Here is a 20,376-nt window from a genome sequence, read left to right on the forward strand (position 1 = left end):
TGGATATCAATGGATATATGGAAGAAACAGATGGACGTTTTCGCCTTTAAAGATTTGCAAACACTGTGTTTGTCCTTCTTTTATAAGGAAGCTGCATTTAGTTCAGGAATTTAATCCTGTACAGTACCAGCATGGTAAATGTACCTTCTAATGGCAGCCATTGGCATTGAACACACAATTCTCACCCTCTGTCCATGGTTTGTTGTAAGAGAAGTTGGGGGTGAAGGGATGATTCTGAAGTTTAGCCACATGGTTTGGTTCCAAGGGGCAGGAGATGAGGAGGCATTTCAGACTCTTGGCCTCATTGTTTAGTATAAAAGAGGTTGGGAGTAAAGAGCTGATTCTGATCCACTATCTCATAGTTTGGTGTGGGAAGGGCAGGAACAAAGGGCTAATTTCAAATGGTTGCTCCAAGGTTTTGTGCAAATGTGGCAAGGATTGAATTCAGTATCTCCGCCATGTCAGTCTCTCAGGGTCTGATTCAGTCGCCACCACCATGTCCTCCTGGTTAGTTGCTGACCAGTGTGTCAATCATACTGTGGGAGAAAAAGAAAATCCACTAGTGAACCTCAACTCATGTTCACATTTACATGGAATTACATAGCAAGAAAGCACCCCATTCAACCCAACAGCTGGTAAGTCAGAGTATCCAGTCCACTCCATCAACTAGCCAAATAAGCTCAACCTTTTTCTTTCTTCTCATTCACTTATCTAACAACCCCTCCCAAACAGCACTAGTGCACCATGGTTGTGGAGAGTTATCCTACAAGATGCATTGCAGAAATTCCTCCATTCAACAGCTCCTTCCAAACCTTTCTATCATCGCCTCCCCCCCCCAACAAAAAAAGGACAACAGCTGTGGCTCTGGGAAGAGCATCACCTCCAGGTCACACACTACCTTGACTTGGATATCTATCATACTGAATCTCACTTCCACTTTTTTCAAAATCATGCATGTAAATACTTATGATTCACATTGTTGTAATCCCTTACTTTTTCCCCATTCTGTTTGTTTAAAAGACCCAAAAGAGTGCTTGTCTTCATACAGAGCAAACACCACCAAATGTTGCGAAGCTACTGAAGGAGTTTAGATGTATAGACAACCATCAGTACTGCAAGAAACTCAGGAGTCAGTTTGCAGCCAGTGCTCACCTATTAACAGCAGACTAGAACGTAACTAGAAATCAGATCATATGGGAGATCATTTCTAAGTGAAATCATGGGCAACACACATAAAATGCTGGAGAAACTCAGAAGGAGAAGCACCAACTGTTCATTTCCCTCTAGAGATGCTGCCTGACCTGCTGAGTTCATTCAGCATTTTGTGTGTGTTTGCTCCAGATTTCCAACTTGTGTAGCCTCTCTTAAGTTTCCTGGGTGAAACCATGTCAGGCATTAAAATGAACCAGGCACGTCTTCCTCAAAGCATGATGGGAATAGAGCTTTTGAATATTTTAAGGCAGCGATAGGTAGAGTTTTGATATGCAGCAAGATGAAAACTTATCACTAGAAGGAAGGAATCTGGTGGAAATGATGTTGCAATCACATCAGACCTAATCTTATTAAATGAAAGAGCAGGCTTAATGGGCCAAGTGGATTACCCCTCTCCTTAATTAATTTCTTGCTAAATATAAAGCTCAGCTACTACATAAATAATTACACCAGTCTATAGCATTATTGCTTCACTAATTAACAAAAATACTTAAAGGTTAATTTGTCTCTCAAAACAAAGATTAATCCACTACTTTTAAGATTACAAATTAAAATGCCATTCTTATATTTATTTCTAAATACAACTTTAAAAACAGAGTTAAGGCTCGTTCTTCTCTTATTAAACAGAGCCTTTCTTGGTCACACAGTTGTCAACCTTGCCACATAAATACAGTGTTGAGGCTTGACAACTGCTCCCACGGTATATAACTGAGGTCTGAATTTCCCATCAGTTGTCAGCAAACCTGAAAACCTCACACACTACTCTCAGATTCTTCAGGTACAAGTCAGAGGTCACACGACATCTGACACCTACTTACAAAGTATTTCTGCACTATGATGACTTGACTCTGACGATGGAGGAGTTGCCTAGATGGATTCCGGGTGGGAAGAGAATATATTACATTACATTCACTGTCTACAAATAGCAACAGAAACCATGAAGCCAACTTATTAAACCCTACAGTAGCCATATCTGTTTGTGATGTTCCTCCTCTTAATATCATTAGAATTGGGAACGGGTAGAGGCCATTTCCCTCTCTAGCCAGCTCTGCCATACAATAAGGCCACAGGTGATCTGATACTCAAGTCACTTTCCTGCCCTTTCATTATAACCCTCTCTGATTAGAGATCTATTTACCTCAGCTTTAAACATACATATGTGGAATCTTCCCCCACAGTTCTCCATGGCAAAGAGTTCCAAAAATTCACAATTTCATGAGAAAAGAAATTCCTCTTTATCTTTGTCTTAAATAGATGCCCCCTTATTCTGAGACCATACCCTCTTGTTCAGGACCCTCTCATGAGAGGAATCATCCATTAGGCATTTATCTGCATAGATCCATAAAAACCAGCTGATAAATTAGGCAGGACGATGATAAGTGGATTTTAATCCTGATTAGTGTGAGGTGATGCATATTTTCTTGGAGGAGCAATGTTAATTCAACATTGGCTTTGTGGGAGAAGCCAGAGGGTGACAGAAGATGGCTGCTTCTCTGACTGGAGGCCACACTGGGGGCGTGCCGCAGGGATTGGTGCTGGGTCTGTTGTTGTTTGTCATCTATATCAATAATCTGGATGATAACATAGTAAACTGGGTCAGCAAGTTTGCAGATGACACCAAGATTGGGGGTGTAATGGATATTAGGGAAGGCCAGCAAAGCATGCAGCTGGATCTGGACCAGATGGAAAAATGGGCTGAAAACCAAGAGAAAATCAGGTGGGTCATGGATGGGAGGGGTTTAAAGAGACATAGTCCAGACACAGGTAGATGTGACCAGGCAGATCAGGTCAACATGGAGATGGACTAGATGAGCCAAAGGGCCTTTTTCTGTGCTGTAAAACACCTTGACTCTGTGACTCTATGTACAACACAGTATGGAGAAAAAAAGCTATGGTATCACTTTATAAGACATTGGACAGATCATAGCTGCAGTATTATGTACAATTCTGGTCAGCAATCTACAGGAAGGACTTGATTAGACTGAAGAAATTCACCAAGGGTGATGGATGCTCCCTAAAATAGAGTTGATTTTCCCTGGAGTGGAGGAAGCTGATAGGGACCTGGCCTCATACAAATCTATGATGGGCATAGACAGGATAGATAATAGAAAATGTTTTCCCAATAATTGTGGGGTCTAAAGTTAGAGAACATAGGTTTAGGGTAATTTTAGGAGACCTGAGGAAGAGTTTTTCACCCAGAGTGTGGTTGGAAATTGGAATATGGAGATTGCTTAAGCAGAAATTCTCACAATATTTAATAATTATCTATATGAACACTTGAATCACCAAGGCATAGAAGGCTGTGAATCACGTGCATAAAAATAGGATTAGTGTAGATGGAACAGTGTAGACTTAATGGTCCAAAGGACTGTTTTGTGCTGCATGATTGTGTAGCTGTTGAGCCCTTTTACCACCCCCCTTTCCCCACCCCACTAACCACCTGGTGGTGTTGTTTTACAAGTAAACCCTGATCAAAACTCAGTTCTTCGTCAGGGAGACATGCTTTACCAGTAAAGGTAGTAGAAAAAGGACATCAGGTAGAAGGACATCTTGCACCAGGCTTCCTTCTGACAGTAGTTGAGAGTTTCATCATTCATCACTGTTGCTGGATCATACATTAATTCATTGCTCTCTGCAGGGCTGTGAAAGTATCTGCAACATACAAAGGACAGGAATATCTGATAGGCTTTATATCTGAAATTCCTTCTTTAAGTCTTGCCCATTCCCATCACCATCCTCACCGCCGCAATACCCAATTCAATAACATCTTGGTTCCCCTCTCTTCAATTCTCCTTTGGCTTAGGATCCTTCTGCAATGCAAGGGTGGAATATGTAAATATGGAGATGGGAGTTGCAAGAGAATCATAATAAAGCATGTTAAGCCTACCCTTCCATCCAATCAATTCTACCTTCCATTCCATTCATGTGCAAAACCTATGGACCTTAATGATGGAGTATCCACAGATCTCTGAAATTCAGAATTCAAAGATTTACAATCCACTCCAAAACTAAGTTTTTCTTTACCTCAATCCTAAAGAACCAACATTTTATCCTGGGAAACAGTCCAGATGAACGACCTCAATCCAAAAAAATGCTATCTATTTCCCTCCTTAGATGCTGCCTGACCACTGAATACTTACAGCATTGTGAGTTATTCCAGATTCCAGCATCTGCAGTCTTTTGTGTCTCAGTGATATCCGCATCATCATTAGCCATAGGTGAGGTACTGGAAGACTGCAGGACTTGCCTTTATTTAAGAAGGGCTACAAGGACAGGCCAGTAAGCTTAATGTCTGTGTTGGGAAGTTAATGGAGGAAATTCTGAGAAACAGAATTTACTTGCATTTGTAAAGGCAAGGACAGATTAGAGATAGTCAGCATGACTTTATCCATGAGAGATTGTGTCTCATAAACGTTTCGAGGAGGTGACCAAGGGGATTGATGATGGCAGGGTGGTAACCATTGTCTACATGGACTTCAGTAATGTTTTTGACAAGGTGCTACAGGATAGTGTGGTCTGGAAGATTAGATTACATAGGATCTAAGATAAGCTTGTCAGTTGGTAGGAGTCAGAGGATTTTTCTTTCAGATTGGAGACCTGTGAACAGCGACATGCTGTGGGGATTGGTGCTGGAACCACAGCTGGATGAACAGGGTGATGACAAAGGCATTTGGCATGCTTTTCTTCATTGGTCATGGCTTTGAATAGAAAATTTGCAGCATGGTTTTCTTATTTTTGTCCTCAAACCTTCCTGTAATAAAGACCAACACCCGCTGTACCTCTTTGGTTAATTTGTGCTCCATGAACCAGCCACCAAAATTGCTCCAAACTCTAGCAATTAATGGTTTCTTATCATTTAAAGTACTTTGCTTTCCTATTCTTCCTACCTAAAGACCCTGATGGGAGTTATATCATCATCATCATCATCATCAGGTGCCACACCCCGTTTGAGCTTTGACTGCCATGGCCCACACACTCCTGTTTCGGGTCAAGTGGATCATTGGTATTCATTTCCAGTTCTCTGGCTGCTGTCTCCATCATCATTTGTCTTTGTCTTCCACTTGCTTTCTTCCCTTCAATCTTTCCCATAATTACCGTGCATTCTAACTCCTCTTTCCTAATCACATGTCCAATGAAGTTATGTTGCCTTTTCATAATCTCATACATTATTTCTCTTTTTGTGCTTGCTCTGTTCATGACATCCTCATTAGATATTCTTTTTGTGGAGGGAGTTATATACAGACCTCCAAACTGTTGCAAAGATGTGGTCTACAAATTACAATGGGAGATTTAAAAAAAGGCTTGTCAAAAGGACATGTTATGATAGTCATGGAGGATTTCAATATGCAGGTAGATTGGGAAAATCAGGTTAGCGCTGGATCCCAAGAGGGGTAATTTATAAAATGTCTACGAGGTAGATTTTTAGAGCAGCTCATGGTTGGGCTCAGTAGGGAAACAGCTATTTTGGACTGGGTATTGTGCAAAGAACCAGAACTGATTAGAGAGCAAGGTAATGCAACCCTTAGGAAGCAGTGATCATAATATGATAGACTTTACCCTGCAATTTGAGAGGGAGAATCTAAAGTCAGATCCATCGATATTTCAGTGGACTAAAAGGAACAACAGAGGCATGAGAGAGGAACTGGCCTGAGTTGATTGGAGGAAAACACTAGCAGGGATGACAGCAGATCAGCAATGGCTGGAGTTTCTGGGAGCAACTTGAAAGGTACAGGATAGATACATCCCAAAGAAGAAGAAGTATTCTAAAGACAGGATGATGCAACCATGGCTGACAAGGGAAGTCAAAGCCAACATAAAAGCCAAAGAAAGAGCATATAATAGAACAAAAATTACTAGGAAGTTAGAGGATTGGGAAGCTTTTAAATACCAACAGAAGGCAACTAAAAAAGTCATAAAGAAAGGAAAGATGGAATACAAAGATAAGCTAGCCATAATATTAAAGATGATACCAAAAGTTTCTCCAGATATATAAAGTGTAAAAGAAAGGCAAGAGTAGATATTGGACCACTGGAAAATGATGCTGGAGAGGTAGTAATGTGGGATAAGGAAATGGCGGATGAACTCAATAAGTATTTTACATCTGTATTCACAGTGGAAGACACTAGGAGTATACAGCAGGTTTGAGAGTATCAGGGGGCAGAAGTGAGTGAAGTTGCCATTACTAGAGAGAAGGTGCTTGGGAAACTAAGGTCTGAAGGTAGATAAGTCACCTGACCCAGATGTCTGCTCTCCAGGGTTCTGAAAGAAAGTTCTGTTCTGGTTGGCTGCCAGTGACTAACGGTGTTCCTTAGGGTTTAGTATTAGAACCGCTACTTTTCACATTGTATGTCAATGATTTGGATAGTGGAACTGATGGCTTTGTGGCAAAGTTTGCGGATGATACGAAGATAGGTGGAGGGGTGGGTAGTGCTGAGAGAAGCAATGCAATTGCAGCAGGACTTAGACAAATTAGAAGAATAGGCAAAAAAATGGCAGATGGAATACAGTGTTGGGAAATGTATGATAATACATTTTGGTAAAAGGAACAATAGTGCAGATTATTATCTAAATGGGGAGAAGGTTCAAACATCAGAGGTGCCAAGGGAATTAGGATTCCTCTTGTAAATGATTTTGAAGCAAACACAATCAGGCATTCAGATCCATCTTTCACAAGGGGACGCATCACACGCCAGCCTGATGGGCGGGGATGGGTCATAATGGGTGAGCAGTTCATCGGATGTTATTAGTCTCTTTGTTTCCTTGAACACTTTTTCACATCTTTTTGACTATTCCTACTGTGCTCCTGTCTGCAACAGTGTGTTCAATGGGTGCAGCACTGTAGCAATGTTTGGGAGAAACCAGAGGTAGTAGTTTAAAAGGCCATAGTATGACCTGAGTTGTGTCACATTTTCTGTTTTGGGTGCCTGTAGCACTGCTTCAGTCTTCTCTTGTGACTTAGGTAAGCCAAGCTTCTCAATGACATGTTCACAATATGATATTTCATTCTTGAAAAACCCACATTTCTCTCTCTGTTTGTGCATAGACCATGCTCACTCAGCCTGGTCAGCACTTTACCAAGTGCTCTTCATCATTCTTACCGGTCACAATAATGTCATCAAGGTAACATTGTGTTCCTGGAATATCTTGGATTACTTAGCCCATTGCTCTTTACCAAATTGCTGGAGCTGATATGACGCTAAAGACAAGGCAATTATACTGGAACAGTCCCTTGTGCATGTTGATTGTGAGGAACTTCCTGCTTGACTCCTCAATCGCCTATTGCAGACATGCTTGTAACAAGTAAATCTTTGAAAACCTCTTCCTGCCTGTCAAAGATGCAAAAATGTCTTCTATCCATGCCAAGGGATACTGCACAATACATAGCACAGGGTTGATGGGTTAATGCTCACCTTGAAATCCCCACATATGTGAACATCTCCGGCCTTCCGTTTCTTGATTACTGAGACAATGGGCATGGCCCAATTGCTCCTCTCGACCTTGAAGAAAATTCCAATTGCCTCCAGACTCTGCAATTCAGCATCCTACTTTACGATGTAGTGCGTAAAGCACTGGACACATTTCATGGAATCTTGGTGTTGCTGCTTCATTGAATTCAATTCTGGCTTTCATGCCTTTGAGTTTACCAACCCCATCTTCAAACACCTTCTCATTATCATTAAGCAGCTGTGCCAGCCTTTGGTTAGTGCTACCATTTGGGCTGCTGTTGCCTGTTGATGTCACACTGAGAACTTTGATTGAGTGCCAGTCTAGTTTGATTTTTCTCAACCTTTCTCATCCGAGAAGTGCTGGCCCCCCATTTTTTAAGTGCATAAAGCTCTAACTATTGTGTTTGGCCTCCATACATCACATTCACTTTCAATTTGCCTTTGGGAGACACTTTTTCGTTTGTGTAAGTCTTTACCATCACTGAGGTCTTCTCTAGTGGTATCTTAGAAAACAGTCTGTTGTAGGCAGCCTCTGGAATTATGGACAAAGTTGCCCTGTATCCAGCTCCATTTTCTTTTTACTCCAGACACATCTATTGCAATCCAGCTGATTTTATGATCTGCTTCAGTTATATTGTGCAGTTTTAGGAATGACCGTTCACCTTTGTTAGACTCTGTGTTGTCTGATTCTGTTTTACATTCAGTAATTTTATTCATTTGCTTAGTTTTGTGTTCGAGACTTTTCACTCAGTTGGATTTTTGTCTGCCTAGCACATTCTCTCTATGTGACCTTGTCTGTGACACTTTCTGCAGACTTTTTCTTTGAACCAACAGTCAAAGTGGGAGGATTTGCCACATTGATATTTTTTGCTTTTTGTACCATTTCGTGCATTTCACATTCTAACCTCCTTTTCCTCCTTTGCTGCAGTCTCTAACAATATTGCAATGGTCAATACTCATTTTAAGGTTAGGTCTCTTTTTTCAGTAGCCTCTTTTGAGTGCTTTGACTGTGCATGCCACGTACAAGCCTGTCCCTTAATGCATCAAAAAGTCCATTTCTGAAGTCACAGTACTAGGAAAGTTTGCACAGTTCAGCAATGTATTCAAAACTGCTTTCACCTTTTGACTGGTTCCTTTTGTAAAATCTAAATCTCTCAGCTATTACCACCAATTTAGGGCTCAAGTAATTTTGTAAAACTAACAATTTCGTCAAATGTCTTGCTTGCTGGCTTTTCAGGGCTTACTAGTTTGCACAGGAGATTGTGTGTTCTTGAGCCTATTAAGAAGTTTAAGGGCTTTCTTTTGCTCTTCCACATTATTCGTGTTACAATACAGTTCAACCCTTTTGATATATGACTCCCAAGCTTCATTAGAGCAATCAAATTCACCAGCTTTCCTGACTGAAGCTATTGCCACATTATTTTCACTTGAAATTCAAATCATCTTTCACTGTTACTCACGTATTCCATTGTTAGCGTCTGTGACAGCCTTCTCGTGCTGTTTAACTCTTGTTTCGTCCTGTAACTGTCAGTGCAGTTCGTGATATTTTCTGACATTCAGGTTCATACTTGTCGCCAATTTGTTATGTCTCTGCACTACATATGAATTAAATAAAAGCACGGACGTGGGAGATGGCTTTAACTGGTGTATTCACATCACAGCGAGAGAGAGAGAGAGAGAGAGAGAGAGAGCAATGCACATGCATAGACAACAGCACACGTGCAGACAACAGATCAATACATATTGCTGGGTTGCTGGGGGGGGGGGGGGCGGGCGGTGGTCATTGCCTAAAAGAAATAGATACATTACACACAGTATTAGATTAAAGATATTAGCGTGGATAAAGAAGTGTTGATTGGCAGGAGGGAAAGAGTAGGAATAAAGGAAGCCTTTTCTGGTTGGCTGCCGGTGACCAGTGGTGTTCCATAGGAGTCTGTGTTGGGACCACTTCTTTTTAGGTTATATGTCAATGATTTGGATTATGGACCCTGATGAAGGTTCTCAGCCCAAAATGTCGACTGTTTACTCTTTCCCATTGGTGCTGCCTGGCCTGCTGAGCTCCTTCAGCATTTTGTGCGTATTCCTTTGACTTCCAGCATCTGCATATTTTATTTTGTTTGTGGATGATGGAATTGATGGCTTTATGGCCAAGTTTGCAGATGATATGAAGATAGCTGGAGCTGATGAAGCAGAAAGGCGCAGAAAGACTTAGAATGGGAGAGGGGCAAGGAAGTGGCAGATGGAATACAGTAGCTGGAAGCGTATGGTCATACACTTTGGTAGAAGAAATAAAAGCATAGACTATTTTTTAAATGGAAAGAAAATTCAAAAGTCTGTGGTGCAAAGGGACTTGGGAGTCTTCATGCAGGATTCCCAAGAAGTTAATTTACAGGTTGGGTCAGTAGTGAGGAAGTCAAATGCAATGTTAGCTTTCATTTCAAGAGGACTAGAATATAAAAGCAAGGATGTAATGTTGAGGCTTTATAAGGCATTGGTGAGGCCTCACTTTCAAAGATTTCAAAGGTACATTTAATGTCAGAGAAATGTATACAACATACATCTTGAAATGCTTTTTCTTCACTTGGAGTATTGTGAGCAGTTTGGTGTCCCTTATTGGAGAGGGTTCAAAGGAGGTTCACAAAAATGATTGAAAGGCTTATCATATTAGGAGCATTTGATAGCTCTGGGCCTGTACTCACTGGAACTTAGAAGAATGAGGGGGGATCTCATTGAAACGTATTGAATATTGAAAAGCCTGGATAGAGTGGATGTGGAGAAGCTGTTACCTTTGGTGGGAGAACCTAAGTCCAGAGGGCACAGCTTCAGATTAGCGGGGCATCCTTTTAGAATTGAGATGGAGGAATTTCTTCAGCCAAGAGTGGTGAACCTATGGAGTTCATTCCCGCAGGTGGCTGTGGAGGCCAAGCCATTGGGTATATTTAAGGCAGAGGTTGATAGTTTCTTGATTAGTTAGGGCATGAAAGGATACAGGGAGAAGGCAGGAGATTGAGGCTAAGAAGGAAATGGATCAGCCATGATGAAATGGCACAGCAGACTCGATGGGCCAAATGGCCTAATTCTACTACTGTATCTTATGGTTTTATGGACAAATCTCACACTTTTCCACATTACATTCTAACACAATCTTGTCTGCTCACTTATTCTGAATATAGCCCTTTATAGTTTCATTGCTTCCTTCCAAATCATTCTCCACTTACAGTGGCATGCAAAAGTTTGGGCTCCCCGGTCAAAATTTCTGTTACTGTGAATAGTTAGGTGAGTAGAAGGTGAACTGATCTCCAAAAGTCATAAAGTTAAAGATGAAACATTCTTTTCAACATTTTAAGCGAGATTAGTGTGTTATTTTTGTTTTGTACAATTTTAGAGTGAAAAAAAGGAAAGGAGCACTATGCAAAAGTTTGGGCATCCCAAGAGATTTGAGCTCTCAGATAACTTTTACCAAGGTCTCAGACCTTAATTAGCTTGTTAGGGCTATGGCTTGTTCACATTCATCATTAGGAATAGCCAGGTGATGCAAATTTCAAAGCTTTATAAATACCCTGACTCCTCAAACCTTGTCCCAACAATCAGCAGCCATGGGCTCCTCTAAGTAGCTGCCTAGCACTCTGAAAATTAGAATAAATAATGCCCACAAAGCAGGAAAAGGCTATAAGAAGATAGCAAATTGTTTTCAGGTAGCCATTTCCTCAGTTCGTAAAGTAATTAAGAAATGGCAGTTATCAGGAATGGTGGAGGTCAAGATGAGGTCTGGAAGACCAAGAGAACTTTCCGAGAGAACTGCTCGTATGATTGCTAGGAAGGCAAATCAAAACCCCCGTCTGACTGCGAAAGACCTTCAGGAAGATTTAGCAGACTCTGGAGTGGTGGTGCACTGTTCTACTGTGCAGCGACACCTGCACAGGTATGACCTTCATGGAACGGTCATCGGAAGAAAACCTTTCCTGCATTCTCACCACAAAATTCAGTGTCAGAAGATTGCAAAGGAACATCCAAACAAGCCTGGTGCATTTTGGAAACAAGTCCTGTGGACTGATGAAGTTAAAATAGAACTTTTTGGCTGCAATGAGCAAAGGTATGTTTGGAGAAAAAAGGCTGCAGAATTTCATGAAAAGAACACCTCTCCAACTGTTAAGCACGGGGATGGATCGATCATGCTTTGGGCTTGTGTTGCAGCCAGTGGCACAGGGAACATTTCACTGGTAGAGGGAAGAATGGATTCAATTAAATACCAGCAAATTCTGGAAGCAAACATCACACCGTCTGTAAAAAAGCTGAAGATGAAAAGAGATTGGCTTCTACAACAGGATAATGATCCTAAACACACCTCAAAATCCACAATGGACTACCTCAAGAGGCACAAGCTGAAGGTTTTGCCATGGCCCTCACAGTCCCCCGAACTAAACGTCATCGAAAATCTGTGGATAGACCTCAAATGAGCGGTGCATGCAAGACAGCCCAAGAATCTCACAGAACTAGAAGCCTTTTACAAGGAAGGATGGGAGAAAATCCCCCAAACAAGAATTGAAAGACTCTTAGCTGGCTACAGAAAGCATTTACAAACTGTGATACTTGCCAAAGGGGGTGTTACTAATTACTGACCATGCAGGGTGCCCAAATTTTTGCTTTAGGCCCTTTTCCTTTTTTGTTATTTTGAAACTGTAAAAGATGGAAGTAAAAAAGTAATCTTGCTTAACATATTAAAGAAATGTGTCATCCTTAACTTTATTCCTTTTGGAAATCAGGTCATCTTTTACTCGCTTAGCTATTCACAGTAACAGAAATTTTGACCAGGGATGCCTAAACTTTTGCATACCACTGTATTTTTGATCATCACTGAACAAAGTATAGTGTACATACCTCATTCACCATGAATAACTGGGAGCTTGTGGCATTCCATTAGTCTGCCAATCTAAAACAAAGATCCATTACTTCCTCCATTCTGCTTACTGTCCTTTAACCAGTCCTCTTTCACTGCTGGTATTATCCCTAACTCAAAATGTCTCTATTTAATATAATAATCTTTTGGATTATATTTTATCAAATGGCTAAGGAAAATTCTACACATGTTGTTTCTCCTTTTCCTACATTCACAAAAGAACTCAATCAGATTTGGAAAACCGGAAGTTATTTTCATAAAACCATGAAGACTTAGCCTAATTATGTTCCAGACTTTTTTTGAAAGCGCTCTGTTACCACATCCTTCATGATGGACTCCAGAATACAAATAAGCACAGATGTCTGTGGTGTATAATTTTCAATATTATCCATGCCTTCTTTTAAGTAGTAGTGACGGATCTGCTATTTAAGAACTTTTCTGCTGAACTGTGGAATTTTGGAAGGTCAACTCTCCTCTTTTGTGAGGGTACAGACTCTCAGGTCATATTGTTTCCTCTGGTATTAGTCCCCCTGACTTCTGCAATCTTATCTTGGCAATGACATTCATTATTTTTAGACCCTTCATTTCTATCCATTTCTGCTTCAGACTTTGCACTTTCTCTGGTGAAGATAAATATAATGCTTGTTGAATGCCTCAGCCATTTCTCATTTTACAAGATAAAGTCTACAATAGATGCAATCGTTGCCCTATGATATGTTGGACCAGAAACTTGCCCCAAATGTGTTCTATCATCTCCAAGAATTTTTTCCCATTTTGATTTTCTCAGTACCTATGAAGTTTAAGCTCTCCGTGGATTATGATGTAACTGTTGACATAAATTTCTTAATGACCAATTCTCTCTGCAGATGTTTTTGCTGTTAAGCACACTGTAAACTACTCTAACCAGTGATTTTTGTCCCTTGATAAACTCTTATCTCCACCCCTATTGATTCTGAACCCTGTCCTTTGGTCTAAGATCATTGCCTCTGCTTGCTCTTATCATCCTGTATCATCAGGTTCATCATCACCATTACACAGCAGCAGGTGCCATTCTCTTTCAGCAAGGACCCTGGAATACTTCACCCTCAGTCGTGTTCACCATATAATAACAAAACAGCTATTCCAGCAAACCCATTTGTGGTTTTTTTTTAACCATCGGTGTTTTAATTTTGTTACAAAAGCTCCATACATTCAAATACAATCTCTCACCTTTTCAGCTTTTATATTTTCCATATACTGACTTTGTTTATTGATACACCATTATTATAATGGTTTTCATACCTTTGTGACTCATGCTGCTTATTATTATCCAAACTGCTACTTTGTTCTTTGAACTTGATTTTTTTCTTAAGATCTACAGCATCCACTCCTGTCCACATCCTGCTTATCTCATTATTTGGAAGGCATTCCAAAAGAACAGCTCTCTGTTCTTTCAATACTGGTATTGACATGCCATGAGTTGAACCCCCTTCTCCCACACCATTGTTCCAAACATGCATTTCAGCTTGCACGTAACTTAGTAATGATATCAAGATCATAGAGTTTTGATCTTAGTTTAGACCCTATCTCTTCAAAATCTCCCAGCAAAACTGCTTCCAAGTGTTACATCTGCCAATAAATACCACCTTCATAAATGGATCATGACAATTGGATTCTCCTGCCACCATTCTGTTCCACTGCAGCCCCAAGGAGATATAAATTAACCCTGTCAGCAACAGGCAACACAGTCACTAGGACTTCAAGTTCATGGCTGCAGAGAACAGCTTCTATCCCCTGACCATACTGCCTCTTCACTTCTTTCATGTCATATGCAGTACCAGAATGTAGCAAGCACTTTGTCCTGCTTGGGTAAGGTTCCCGAATCACTACATCCCTGGAACCCCAAACCTGCTGGATTCACAGTCAAATCCTTCTGTCCCTGCTCAAATCCAGGTCACCCAGTAACCCAAAGTTTTAGTTTAACTAATTAGTTTATCAACCAGAAGTTAATTAGTCCATGATATTTATATTGTGACACTCCAAAAAGACATCCTTGTATTTGCCTTTAGTCCATAAGAAACAGAAACAAGAGTCAGTCAGTCAGCTCCTTGAGCCCTGCCCTCTCCCCATAACCCTTGTTCCCTTGCTGATTAAAGTACGTCTCAGCTTACCTCCAAAGGTTGTAGAAGAGCAGGGGAATGTTGAGACCTAACGTCAGCCATTCTTGCGCACACAGGAACATGATACAGAACAAGCCATGTATGGAATATTCTGGTAGCACCAGCTATGTTAGAAATAAAAGAAGCGTTAACACCAAAAGGTCAGTAACAAAACTTTCCCTTCTGCCCTTTCCTGGGAGTTTGCTCTCTCCTTCTCCCTTACTTTCAATTATGCCTATGCCCCACCTTTCCACTTCATTCTTGCCCACCTGCTTCAAGCCTCACTGCTTCTAGAGTCACAGTGCTACAACACAGAAACAGGCCTTTCAGCCCATTGAGTTCATACTAACCACAACCCATCCATTTACACTATTTCTATTGTCCCCACATTCTCAGCACCTTCACGAGGAGCACAACTGTGTCGTGGTTTGGAGGCTTGTGTGCCTCAGTGACCCAGAGAACTGTGTTGGCTGGAGTCAGGGCTTTATATTTCAGCTCTTGATAAGGTCACCCATGCCAAACAGGTCAAAAGGTAGAGGCCGGACTAAGAGTGGTTCACCAGTGCTCCAGGTTTGGGAGTTCAGCTCAGGGCTAACAACCCTGACCGGTACAACCAAACTGTTACAGATATAGCAATGAAGAATCCTTCTACATCTGTGTGTGAGGGAATTCCTAAGTGCCCAACCAGGACCTGCATGACTGACAGTAATGAGAACTGAGAGGAAGTGACTGACATGACGGACACCAGCAGAGCTCAAGGACCTTCATTGCTGTCCTAAACACTGTGGTGTACCGGGCAGTAAGTGAGTACATTCTTATGAACACTCCCAGATTCCACCACTCACTATGGACAACTTACAGAGGCCAATGACCTTATCAAGCGTATCTTTTGGACGTGGGAAGCCCACAAAGTCACAGAGAGAATGTACAAACTCCACTCAGTACTGAGCCCAAGCCTCTGCCTCCGTGAAGTGTAGCTCTACAAAGTGCACCATTTGTAGTAACAGATACAGCAGCATGTAGAATACAGGTTGAGTGGTGCCTCCTGTTATGGTCACAGGGGAGATATGACTGCACTGCAGGATTTATGAGGATGTTGCCAGAACTAGAAAAATGTGGCTGTGAAGAAAAAATAGTTACATTGTGTTATTTTTTGGGAATGAAAAACTAAAGGGAGACTTGACTGAAGTGTTTAAACTAATGAGGGTACTGAATAGAAAATTCAGATTGCATAGTTTGCTTGTCAGTTGGATCAAAAACCAGAAGATTTTATCTCCTCTGCATTTGAGGGAATCAAAAAAAAAATCTGAAGCACATTGTCCAAGAAAGTGATGGAGGCAAAGCCCTGATCATATCTAAACAGAGTTGGATATGTGATAAAGAGCTGTGAAATGAAGGACTAAGGACCCACTGCAGACGTGTGTGAGTTTCAATCAATGGCTTCCCTCTGCGTTACAAACCTGTTACTACTCTCTGTTGCTTTCTCTTTTGCCTTCTCAATTTTCTGTCACTCTCTCCTTCTCCACAACTTTCTCTATGCTCTTCATTTTATTTCTATCAGTTATTTTCCTGATCATTCATTATGCCTTTTTTTCTCTCTCCCTCCCCTCTCCCCCTCGCTCTCTGTCTCTTCTCCCCCCATTCCACCTTAGAACATAGAACTGTACAGGCCCTTCAGCCCACGATGTTGTACTGACCTATAGAAACCTAGTCCACGGTCAACCTAACCATTCCCTCCTACACAGTCCCTTTTTTTACATCCATGTGCTTTTCAATGTCCTTATTGTAACAGCTGCTACTGCTAACCACGACAGTACATTCCAGGCACCTCGCCCCCACAATCTGTGTAAAACCAACCTATCTCTGACATCCTCCTTATCTTTCCTCCACTCACCTTAGATGGATGCACACACAAAATGCTGGAGGAATTCAGCAGGCCAGGCACCATCTACGGAAAAGAGTACAGTCGCCGTTTCAGGCCGAAACCCTTCACCCATCCTGAAGAAGGGTCCCAGCCTGAAACGTTGACTGTTTACTCTTTTCCATAATGCTGCCTGGCCTGCTGAGTTCCTCCAGCATTTTGTGTGTGTGTGGCTTGGATTTCCAGTATCTGCAGATTCTCTTGATTGTGACCTTAAATGGATGTTCTCTGGTATTGGACATTGCGGCCTTGGAAAAAAGTTGCCACTGTCCACTCTGTCTGTGCCTTTCATAATCTTAGACATCTCTATCAAGACATGAAAGCTGAAGCAACATTGGAGTAGAATGTAGAAGCCTGTTCAACTTGGCACAGTCCTTGCTACCAGTGGCTTTGTTACCATCCGAGAGGGGCCTTGTTGCATTGGGTTGGAAGATGTTATAAAGGATTAACATTATTTCAGTCGGAGCAACTTTGGCACAGCAGGATGGTACACTGAACAGAAAGAGCTGAGTATGATTGTGCATAAATCCTTGAAAGTGGTAAGACAGTTAATCAGGAGGCATTCTGGAATTCATAAAGAGATTCATAAGTAACTCCTAATAAATTGCAGAGTTAACATTAGATAATCGTGGCTCATTTGCAGACAAAATAAACACAATTGCAGAAGAGAAGCATTTATTTCTATTAACTGCATTAAATGGCAACAGTGAGTAGGAAACAAGGGGAGACACGGGGAGCTACTGAAAGACAGGCAGGAGACCCTGAGACTGGCTGAGGGAGGCCAGGGAATCCAGGACCAGCCAAGAGGGAGGCCGGAAGATCCATGAGTAGCTGAGAGTGAGGCTGAAGACTAGATGTCTGGGATCATTCTGGAGTTATGACATTAAGGAGAGCATAATTATGGATTAACCAAAAAGAGAACCAGTCTTCAGGAAATAAAACCTGGACACAATTAAACATCTAACTGATACTTTGTGGCCAGTGAAACTAATTATGTGGGTGTGGGAGGGACATTTTGATTCTACAGGGAAGAGCAATAGATGAATGACTATGCAGTTCACACATTGTTAAAGGAGTATCCCTGACATTTAAGGCACAGTTCAGGACAGGTCTGTTTTGTCACTTCACCTTCTGGTTAGTTGTACAATACATTCATGGAGCCATCCCTCAATTACATTTTTATTAAAAATGGGCATATTTTCAGAGTCTGGCTTTTGGAACAGACCCCAGTATTGAATTTTCAAAGGTCTTCTGTTAGTTGGGATGTGCTACTATTTTAAATATGGAATTCTGTAAATTTTCCCAACTATATTCAAAATGTTATGGTTAATCGATGAACTACAGCATTTCATTGTTTATTGTTATCTTTGAGTTGAAGAAGTGTCAGGAGAGTGATTGTCTTGGATTTTCCTGGATGTTCTATTGGAGGTTTGCTGTGAGAAGAAAGAACATAGAATATAGAGCACCACAGTACCCACAATGTTGTCCCAACTTTTTAACCTACTTCCAAAACAATCTAGCCCTTCCCTCCCACAAAGACTTCCATTTTTCTTTCATCTATGTGCCTATCTAAGAGTGTCTTTACTGTCCCGAATGTATCTGCCGTTACCATCACACTGGCAGTATGCTCCAAACACCCACCACTCTCTGTGTACAGAAACTACTTCTGACATTTCCCCTATACTTTACTGCAAACACCTTTAAGTTATAGTCCCTTGTATCAGCCGTTCCAACCCTGGGAAGAAGTCTCTCTTTGTCCACTCAATCTATGCCTCTTAACATCTTATACATCTCTATCAAGTTACCTCTCCATCCTCCTTCACTCCAAAGAGAAAAGCCTTAGCTCACTCAACCTACCTTCATAAGACATGTTCTCTATTCCAGGCATTTTGCTGGTAAATCTCCTCTATATCCTCTTTACAGCTTCCACATTTTCCAATAATGAACACTCCAGGAGTGGTCTAACCAGAGTTTTATGGAGCTGCAATATTACCTTATGGGCCTTAAACTCAATCCTCCAATTAATGAAGGCCAACACACCATAGACCTTCATATCAACTTGCATGACAACTTTGAGGAACCTATAAATGTGTGCCTGAAGATCCCTGTGTTCCTCCACACTGTTAAGATTCCTGCCATTAACCCTGTATTCTGCCCTCAAGTTTGACATTTTATAAAAGACATTTATATTTCCTATTTTTGGCTTTGGTGTGGCTTGGTTTTTGTCTGTCACAACACCGGAAATAGCCTGAATGGAGACTGGATACCCTGGGAGCCTCCTAAAGGGAGACCGGAGACCCTGAAGGTAATGATCCTGGAGTCCTTCAGCAGATCAGATGATCAGTCCCCTATGAGATCTGCAGGTTCCACAACATTGCAAGTCAAAGGCAACAGACACAGAGGACCAAAGTAAGAATGTATAAACACTAGTTAGACCACAAATGGAATTTGTGAACACTTTGTGAAGGTCAGGATAAGTGAAGAAAAGGTTTCCTGCAATGGATTATGGAGTAGAAACTTAAAACAAGAGATGCTGGGAACATTCTCTTGAGTAAAGAAGGCTGACAGTGAATTTGGAAGAGGTGTGCAAGATCATATCTCTCTTGGATAAAGTGAAGATATTTTTAACTAAGTTGGTCAAGGACCAGGGGGAGCAGATGTAATCTTTTGGGTAAGAGCTACAGGAAGGTATGAGGTTATAATCAAGAACTTGCAATCTATATCAAAAATAATCAAAGCCAGATGGGAAGTGGATGGGCACCTGAGGATACGGGGAGAGAATGGGGGAATGGAGCCAATAGGAGCCAGCATGGACTCAGTGGACTGAATCCATAACATTCAAAAGTTATGGATCAACAGACCAATGGATCAAGGGTCCTGATTCCATGCTGTGTAGCTCTATGAGTCTGTTCTGTGACTATTATTCTACATCATCTACATCCTGTTTCCATCTGTGTAGCTCTATGAGTCTGTCCTGTGACTGCATTATTCTACATCATCCTGCATCTGAGACACACTGGTTTGAACTCTTGGCCTGCGTTCCATTGCCCTTTCTCTCGTTAGGGCAGTTTTATGATTGCTCCATATTGCCTCAGCCAAAGGCTTTGGGAAAAGGAAGAATCAGGGTGTTTGTTGTTCAATAGCTGCATGGAATCAGGGTAACTGCAGAAATGGACACTGCTCAAGGGCGGGTGGCTGGGGATACCGGAGAAAGAAAAGCTGTCATAGGTGACAGGATGCATCATTAAGGAGCTAGATAAAACCTTCTCAGCACAGTGTTGCTAATGATACCTTGATATGCCACATACGTCCCCAATGCACCAGGTCACACAGCATCCATATACACCAGCACCCCCCGAATGTCTTCTTCACCAAGTCACTCACCCTCCTCAGTAAGAAGCAGATCCGCTCGATATTTCTCAGTCTTTCTCGCTGGGAATTGTAAAGTAGAGTAAAAAAGTGTAAATAACAAAGTTAAACTCCTGATAATCAATACAGTTAAATGCTTGCTTGGAACAGGATTCGATTTGTTGAGGGAAAGGCCTAATCCAGGATAGGGGAGAGGGAGAGAGGACACTGAGAGTAAGTGAGGGGAGAGGGAGGAGAGAGGAGAGAGGGGCTTTGGTTCAGCAGTGAGAGCGAGGGGAGAGAGAATGAGAGGTGTGAGGGGAGAGAATGAGAGGAGTGAGGGGAGAGAATGAGAGGAGTGAGGAGACAGAGAATGAGAGGAGTGAGGGGAGACAATGAGAGGTGTGAGGGGAG

General features: G+C 41.6%; 1 protein-coding gene across 1 annotated transcript; it reads right to left on the reverse strand.

Moving 5' to 3' along the window:
- Nucleotides 1–508: 508 nt before the first annotated feature.
- On the reverse strand, nucleotides 509–20,046 carry LOC140193015 (protein cornichon homolog 3-like; the record flags this gene model as incomplete). Its single annotated transcript, XM_072250468.1, has 5 exons — nucleotides 509–536; nucleotides 3,721–3,864; nucleotides 14,443–14,445; nucleotides 14,706–14,818; nucleotides 19,999–20,046. Coding segments are annotated over 5 exons (336 nt in total), but the record flags the coding sequence as incomplete, so codon positions are not given.
- Between the last annotated feature and the right edge of the window lie 330 nt (nucleotides 20,047–20,376).

Source organism: Mobula birostris, unplaced genomic scaffold (assembly GCF_030028105.1).
Source record: "Mobula birostris isolate sMobBir1 unplaced genomic scaffold, sMobBir1.hap1 scaffold_348, whole genome shotgun sequence".
Classification (NCBI taxonomy): domain Eukaryota; kingdom Metazoa; phylum Chordata; class Chondrichthyes; order Myliobatiformes; family Myliobatidae; genus Mobula; species Mobula birostris.